We start from the raw sequence: 8,342 nt of genomic DNA, 5'->3' as shown, positions 1-8,342 counted from the left end.
GTGCTGGCGAAGTACTGGGCTGTGGAGAGAACAGATGCAGGGTGAGACGCGGCGCTCCTGCGGCACTGAACGTCACAGGACACGCACACCCTGACCAGATTCTCTGACCGTCAGGGCCTCAGGATGCAGTGATGCCACGGGCGGGGCAGATGGCCTCCTGTCACCAGCCAGGCCTGCAGCCCACATTCTGGGTGCGCAAAACCAGCCAGCGTGGTCTGACTTCCCACCCACGGAGTGGCCTTCCCTCACTTCACTTCCATACACTCTGGCCTCCCTGTCAGTAAGAGCTAGCATCGCCTGACAGGATGGTGATAAGGTTGTTCCTGTGAGTAAATACTGGATGTCAGGGCATGGGAACCATCCAGTGTTTATGATGCAGGCCTCTACTGTGCTCTAGGGGCACAATGAGGGCAAACCTGCACACCACCTGGCTGCCAACTGTCCAGCCTGAGGAAGGGGTCAGTGGCAGGGACTTTTCAGGACGAGAACTTCAGTCTCAGCTTTGGCTCTAATGGGCCATGCGTGTCCTTCCACCTGGGCCCAGGTGAGAAGCAGCATGGAGCATCTGAGTGCTTCCACCCTGGTCCACTAGCTACTGGTTGTGAGTTTGGAGTGAATGCTCAGCCTCTTTGGGCCTCAGCTCTTCAATGGGGGTGGTGCAAAGGATGACGTTTGCGTCTCCCAACATAGTTCATGTGTTAAAACCCTAGTCCTAACTGGGATGGTATCTGGAGGTGGGGCTTTGGGACGTATGAGATTGTGATTTGTAGTAAGAAATATGTATTTGGTCTTCCATTTCCTGGCACACAGCTCCTAAAACCTTTGAATCTCTGAAGTCATCAGTGTCTTTTTATATGCTAATAAGATGACTTATGGCTGAAGTTCCTGGATACCCTCAGGATGGGGTCTGGTTGCCAGGGGAACCAGTCAAGTAATTAGAGAGTTGGAACCTTCAAGCCCTGTCCCCTCTCCCAACCCTTGACCCCTGGGGAGGAAAGACGTACTGAGGGTTGAGTTGGTCACCAGTGGCCAATGATGTAATCAATCATTCCGACGTAGTGAAGCCTCCATAAAAACCCAAAAGGATGGAGTTCTTTGGAGGCCTTCCCAGTACTGAACACGTGGAGGTGTCTGGAGGGTGATGTGCCCAGAGAGGGCATGGAAGTTCCATGCCCCTTCTCAAATACCTTGCCCTGTGCATTTCTTTCATCTGATTGTTCATCTGTACTTTATAATTAGTGAATAAGTATAAGTAAAGTGTTTCCCTGAGTTTACTAGAGTGAGCCACTCTAGTAAATGGCTGAACTCAAAGATGTGCTTTTGGGAACTCCCTGATTTATAGAGTTGGTCAGAAGCATGAGAAGCCGTAAGTTCTAACTGGCATCTCAAGTGGAAATGGTCTTGTGAGCCTTAATCTGTGAGTGCTGTGCTAACTCCAGGTGGCGTCAGGACTGAAGTGAACTAGCTGTAGGACACCCAGCTGGTTTCCAAGAATTGGTCGATGTGGGAGAAACGCCCCCCTTTGGTGTGAGAAGTGCTGTGTAAGTAGAGAAATGGTGAGTGATTTTCTCAGGGTCCTTGAAGAGGTCCTGAGGGTGCAGCCCTCATGGATGGGATTAGAGTCCTTCCTGAAAAGAGGCTAAAGAGCTAATTCACTCTCTTTTTGTCCCGTGAGGCCACAACGAGAAGAGAGGGTCATCTGTAAACCAGGGAGTGGTCCCTCACCCGAGCCCTGCTGGCACCCTTATCTAGGACTTGCAGCCTTGCAGAACTGTGAGAAATAAATGTCTGTTGTTCAGGGCCCCAGTCTACAGCAATTTGTTATGGTAGCCTCCATTAAAACAGAAACCCCTTCCTTGCAGCATTTGTGCAGTGATGAGCAATTACACAGGCCAAGATGTCTAGGAGAAAGGAGGCGGCGTTCTTTAGTGGGCAGCTCTGATTATTAAACCTTTGGTGTGGCTGTCTGCTCAAGAGGCTGAGCTCTAAGCAGCAAGCATCAGGGTGCAGGAGGCTAAGCGTTCAGCTAGCCCTCACTGGTCCTCACGCCGGGAAGGAACTCGCTGCCTTCCTACAAAGACCAAGAGGTACCTGGGAGGAGCTTTGCCAGAGGTGGAAGTTCAAGACCTCAAGTTAGCGTCAGGGCTCCTGAGAAAAGGAAGGAGGCTGCAGCAAACCATGACCCTTATGAGCTGAATTGTGCTTCCCCCTGGAATTCACATGTCGAAGCCCTAACCCCTAGTGCCCTAGGATGTGACTGGACTTGGAGATAGTGTCCCTAAGGAGGTAATTAAGTACCATTAGGTCAAGTCCTAATCCAATCTGACTGGTGTTCTTTTAATGAAGAAGAGGAAATGTGGATACACAGAGAGATACCAGGGATGCAGGTGCACAGAGGAACTACCAGGGGAGGACAAAGCATGGCGAAAGTGGTTGTCTGCAAGCCCAGGGGAGACGTCTCAGGATAAACCATCCCTGATGGCCCCTTGGTCTTGGACTTTCAGCAGTGCAACTGTGAGAAAAGAAATTTCTGTGATTTAAGCCCCCAAGTATTTTGTCATGGCAGCCTGAGCAGACCAACCACCTATGGAGAGAGGGGGGTCAAAGGATTGCCCAGACTGAAATTCCATCAACAGAGGGAAGCAAAGCTGATGTCCCTGGGGCCACTAGCATCCCATCCTTCTAGATGTGGGCTATGCACCAACCAAGCCTTTCCCAGCAGGTAATCAGTCCAGAGAGGGCCTGACAACTGTCCCAGGAGGGGTGGCTGCAAATCTCTACTGAAGGCAGTATGCTGGAAGGTAGAAAGAATGGAGTCAGAACCGGGTGGAGAGGTGGTTCTTCCCTGTCTGATGGTATCAAGAGAAAAATGATACCCACAAAAGCTTTTCATACCAACAGTTTCTCTGGCCAAAATACTGCACATACAGGGAGTTCCCCAAAGAAGGGCCTTGGCTGCTTGGTTCCCAAAGCCTAGGGGTATCCAGGTAGGGCTCTCCCTCTAGCCCACCCCCAGGCAGACACACAGCGTGGGTCCTCAAACAGCGGGCCAGCAGGTGTAATGCGTCCGTATACCTCCTTCCGACCTTCACTGCCCAATGGGAGTGGAGACTCTAGTTTTTGTTGTCCCTCCTTGGGCAGAGGGTCATGCCTTATACCTGTGCAAAATATATTTCTCTCATTCATATTTCCCTAAACACTTTTATTTTATACAGAAACATTGAGTTATCTCAGGACACAATAAACGTGTGCTTCTCCCATTTTAACAAAGGCTTTTTGGGTAAACAACATCTTAAGCTAAGATGATGCATCTCTAATGATAAAATATCTGGCTTCAAAGCAAGCATGAGGAGGAGAATTATGAGGGGAAGGGAGGCATTTCTGCAAGTTAAAAGTCAAACCTCAAAGCTGAATATCCCCTTCCCCTTACTTGGGCCCAGGTGACTCTGAATAGTTACAGCAAATCATCACCTTCCAGAGAAAATGGGGGCAGTGCAGCCCTATTTCTTCTCGTTTCATCTGCTGGGACATCCTGGGCACACCCTAACCCCATATCTCTGAGAGAGGAGCCCGACTCTTGCCTTACCTATCAATGGTACTGAATCAGATGTTGCGGGCATGATCTCAGCCACGAGCAGCATGAAGACAGTGAGAGAGAGTAAGACTGTTATCCCTAAAACATAAACACACAGCGGTTCCTCAGACAAAACAGACAAGAACGCCTCAATTCTATCCAACGAGGGCTCCTAACCTGACACTCAAAGAACGAGGGATGGTGGTGCTGGGGGATGCTGTGGAATGCACATTTTGGGCGTGTGCATTTTCCAGGGGACATTCTATGCCACTTACCAGAGTCCCAAAGGAGTCTCTTATGGAGACAAGTTTAGGACCCAGAATTTTAAAAGCATCAACACAAACTGAAAAATTTAACTTAGCACAATTATCTCTCATATTTTTTGTAAACTATTATTGAGAAGTAGTTTCACGTAGCAGGAAAAAGAAAATATGCAGTCAGGAGACCTGGTTTCAGGTCTTAAGTTTGCTACTCAGCTAGCTATGTGACCTTAGATATAACATTCAACCTTTCTGAACCTCATACTCAGAAGATATGGGTTTGGGAATAATTTCTACTATGTGCTAAATCTGATGTTTAGTAACTCTTTAAGATATTGAGAAACTCATCCCACCCTTCGAAATCCTGGTTTTCTTAGCTTCGTATGGGGGTGATCATAAGAATTACACTGTGTACTGCAACATACAAATGCAAGCTGATACTAAGCTAAATTGTTCCCTTGATGACCAGTCGCCATCAAGGAACAGGTGGGGTGGCAGGAGGGAAGAAAGCACAGGCTCCTTAAGGCAGATTGGAGCTGGCCCCTCCCCGTGCATCCCCCCATCCTCTGAGGGTCCTCCAGTATTCTCAGGATCACACAGCCGTCCAGCACAGAGCCCGAGTCAGGGACCTCCGGTGTCCTGGAGCCACCCCGGGCTAGGAGGTCTGTGTGTGATGAGCCAGGTAATCCCCGGGAACCCTGATGGAGTCCTGCGCTGTCTGCTGTGAGCCCTCCAGAGCCGACCTCAGCAGAGGGGCTGCCAGTCTCAGAGACCCGGGTGCTTACCCAGGGAAATCTTCTCCCCGGAATCTGCAGGAAGCAGGAACACCAGCAGGGCAAGGGCAGAGATGAGCACACAGGGGATCAGCAGGTTGAGGCCGTAGTAGAGGGTCCTGCGGCGCATGGTCACTGTGAAGGTGACATCGGGGTAGGGCTCTTTGCAGCACTCATAGAACTTTTCACTCCTCTTGCCGGGAATTCCTCCATAGGGAGGAGGAGAGAAGGAGCCATTGTTAGAATACAATAAATCCCTGTTTATTTCAATGTTTATACCACACACAAGCATAGCCCTAAAGTTTGCAAAGTGCTAAAAAAAAAAAAAAAAAAGGGGAGTGTAATTAGCTTGAATAAAACCTGTTGATTTACTATAGCGTTAAGAGTATTTTAGTGATAGTTGGCCAAATTGGTAGATATTCTTTTGGTGGATTGGAAACACATGATTATAATAATTAATATATTACCAATTTTACAGTTATAAATATAATCATTGTTTTTCTATTTAAAATAATCAAATATAGGTTCCCATCAACTGAAGTTTGCCGTTCAGCTTGCTTTTAGAAATGGAGTGGATCTGAATAACGTAGAGGTATCTATCCTCACACTGGTTTGTTTAAATGCACTCTCACTACAAGTGCCAGTTCCTCTTGGAAAGCATGGCATATCCTAATTGTTTTCTGTTTCTCCTCCTGTAGCTCTCACTAAATTATGGAGACTACTGCAAAATTCAATAAATACTCACACCGAAAAGGACAGTGGAAAATCCCAAACTTTTAAAGCCTGCCCGGGAATAGAAAAGCTTTCTTCCAGGCTGTTAGTCTCATGGCTTACCCACTAGGTCCCATTCTCCATTGGGGATATAGCCACTGGTATCTGCCTCCTGCATCTGCAGATCCAAGGACCAGCCTCCATAAGACCAGGATCCAAACTTCAGTTTGCAATGCTGCACATCAAAGGGAAACCAGCGCACGTCGATGTAGCAGGAACTCTTGAATATGCCTGTGTGGGTGACGGAAACAGAAGACTGAAACGGAAGCTGATCGAGACGCGCTTAAAATACGCAGCAGTTCCTTCAGCCGGTTCCGCCCTCCGCACTGCAGCTAACGCAGTCCAGAGCAAACTGAAGCTGTCTATTTAATTGCAAAATCTTTAAAACAGAATCTCAGCTCAGCTTCACTGTCTTTTAAAATCCAAACGTAACACTGACATGCTCTGTCAAAAACTGTTTTGTGGGCTTTTTGTGCAAAAAGTTAGCGCTATAATCTTGCATTTACCATGAGCATCTTCAGACTCTAAATAATAAAAGTAAAGAATGCAAAATATCTCAGAGAAGTTGATAACAATGATGATGAGGTTAGAAATAGAATCTAAAAGATGTGTGGGTGTTGTGTGGGGTGAGGTGGGCATTTTCTTTAGGTTAAAAATTGGAAGAACACATGATTATCGAGAAATATAATCTAGAATTCTGGTGAAAGCTAGAATTTTAACTAATTTAAATTTTAGACCAAGAACAGAACAAGCTGGGCACCGTGTCTCATGCCATAATCCCGGTGACTCAGGACACTGAGGTGGGAGGGTCACTTGAGACTAGGAATTTGAGACCAGACTGGGCAACATAGTGAGACATCTGTAATAAAAAGATTAGCTGGGTGAGGTGGTGCATGTCTGTAGTCCCAGCCAGTCAGGAGGCTAAGGCAGGAGCATTGTTTGAGCCCAGGAGTTTGAGGCTAAAGTGAAGTGAGCTATGATCGAGCCCCTGCTCTCCAGCCTGGGGAACACACCTAGAATCTGTCTGTAAGAAAAAAAGTCAAAAAAAACCCAAAAACACACACAAAAAACCAGATAAGTTTAAGCTGAAGAGACGGTGCTTGAAGGAAGAGTTTCCACTGAAAAGAGCTATTCCAGGCTAGGACAGGTTGGAAGTGGATTTCCCAGAGGGCCATAGGGAGGAAACCAGAAGAGGCCACTACAGTTATTTATGCTCATGTGCTCTTCCTGGCCCAGAGGAAGGCTGCGTGGCACAAGAAGACAGGCACAGACTCAGTGTCCAGGTGTTCCTGGGGCAGGGCTGGCGCTCTGCAAATTGCTGCTACTCAGTTACAGAAAGAATGCATGCAGGAAGGGCCTCCATAGCCTTGCAAAGAAGGACCCCACCCCACAACCGAGTTGGGAAAAGATACACATTTTGTCCCTGAAGTTCCTTTAAGGATGATTTGCGTCCTTACATGAAATGTTTATAGGAATCTGGAATTGTCACAGACAATCCCCCTCCATTAATGGTTGGATCCCCCCAAAACCCACATTGTCTGCCAGTTAGAAAGCTTTGTAACTTCATGAGTCCATTTCTACGAAATGGCCCGAGACAGAGAATTTCTAGAGACAGAAAGCAGATCAGTGGTTGCTGGGAGTAGGAATGGGAATTAACTGCAAACAAGCAAAAGGGATCTTGGTGGGGTGATGGGAATGTTCTAAAACTAGACTGTGGTAATGGTTGCATAATTCTGTAAATATACTAAAAATTGTTGAATCATGTACTTAAAATGCATGATATGTAAATTCTCTCTCAATAAAGCTGTTAAAAAATAAACACATGAAATGGGGGGAAAAGTCATGTTATAATCAAGTCTCTATTTCAAAGCTTGAACTCATTTTTTTCTACCCCTACCCCTCTAACTACAGACAGGGCAGCATCCTGGGACTAGTTCTACATTCCCAGGGAGCAGGCAAGGGGTTTCCAAACCAGGCAGCCCTGGGCCTTTCCTGCCCGTGTAAGGAAGCCCCTCATGGTCACAGGACAGCATGTCCTGTCCTGACCAGAATCCAGGGACACTGCAGTGGGGATGCAGGCCTGGAGGCCCCGAGGGGGCTGCTGTACTCGGGCAGCTCGAGGCTTGCAGTGCTCCTCCTGCAGCTGAAAATAGCCTCAGCCTTCCAAACCACCTGCAGCAGCATGTTCTACACTGGTGACTACCAGGGCTAAAATAGCCCTCATAACAGAAGATGCAACGTGCAGGCCTGGTGAGAGAGACCTCGGGAGTGACGGAAGGCTCCCCCACTACCCCCATCTGCAAGGGTCCTGCTGGTAGGAGGAAATGCCAGGGCTTGCACGAAAGCAGATGCTTCGAGAAGCCTGAACAGCTGGACTTCTTCAATCTGTTCCAATATTATTGGGAGGTGTCTACCTACCCCTGGCAGGTTCACTCGCTCCTTTGTTCATTCAGGGGTAAATGCTAAGGTGAGCAAAGGCTGACTCTGCCCCCGGAGGCTATTCACCTGCTGACAGGGAGGGCAGGCAGACGGCAACCCAGAAGTCAGAGCCAGCCTAGCCGCGGCAGTGCGGTGTGAGTGCGGCCGTGTCTACGTGAGGGTGTGAGGTGTGTAATAGTGTGTAGTGTGAGTATCAGCACATAAGGTGTGAGTGTGGTGTGACACACGTAAATGTGTGAGGCATGTGTGAGGATGTGTGGTGTGATATGTATATGTGCATGTGAGTTTAGCTGACGTGTGGTGAGTATATGTGTATGGGTGTGTGTGATGTGTGTGCATGTGAGCATGGGAGTGTAAGTGTGTGTGTGGGTGGTGTGTGCAGTGACTGCGAGATGTGCATGTGTGTTGTGTATGAGGTATGTGTGTGAAAGTGTGTGGCATGTGAGTGGTGTGAGTAGTGTATCTGGTTTGAATGTGCGTGTGAGTGGTGTCTGCATGTGTGTGAGTGGTGTGTGTGTGAGGGTT

General features: G+C 47.9%; 1 protein-coding gene across 3 annotated transcripts in view; it reads right to left on the bottom strand.

Moving 5' to 3' along the window:
- CHRNA7 (cholinergic receptor, nicotinic, alpha 7 (neuronal)) overlaps positions 1–8,342 on the bottom strand; it is a 164,675-nt gene that overhangs the window by 10,318 nt on the left and 146,015 nt on the right. For all 3 annotated transcript variants that reach the window (XM_012000574.1, XM_012000576.1, XM_012000575.1), the window contains 3 exons: positions 5,442–5,609; positions 4,620–4,814; positions 3,587–3,673 (listed from right to left, as the gene is read on the bottom strand). In XM_012000574.1, the coding sequence (XP_011855964.1) occupies positions 3,587–3,673; positions 4,620–4,814; positions 5,442–5,609 (450 nt within the window). The remainder of the gene's footprint in view (positions 1–3,586; positions 3,674–4,619; positions 4,815–5,441; positions 5,610–8,342) is intronic.

Source organism: Mandrillus leucophaeus, unplaced genomic scaffold, assembly GCF_000951045.1.
Source record: "Mandrillus leucophaeus isolate KB7577 unplaced genomic scaffold, Mleu.le_1.0 Scaffold631, whole genome shotgun sequence".
Classification (NCBI taxonomy): Eukaryota; Metazoa; Chordata; class Mammalia; order Primates; family Cercopithecidae; genus Mandrillus; species Mandrillus leucophaeus.
Note: the sequence above shows the minus strand (reverse complement) of the source record. Positions and strands in the feature narration are given on the sequence as shown.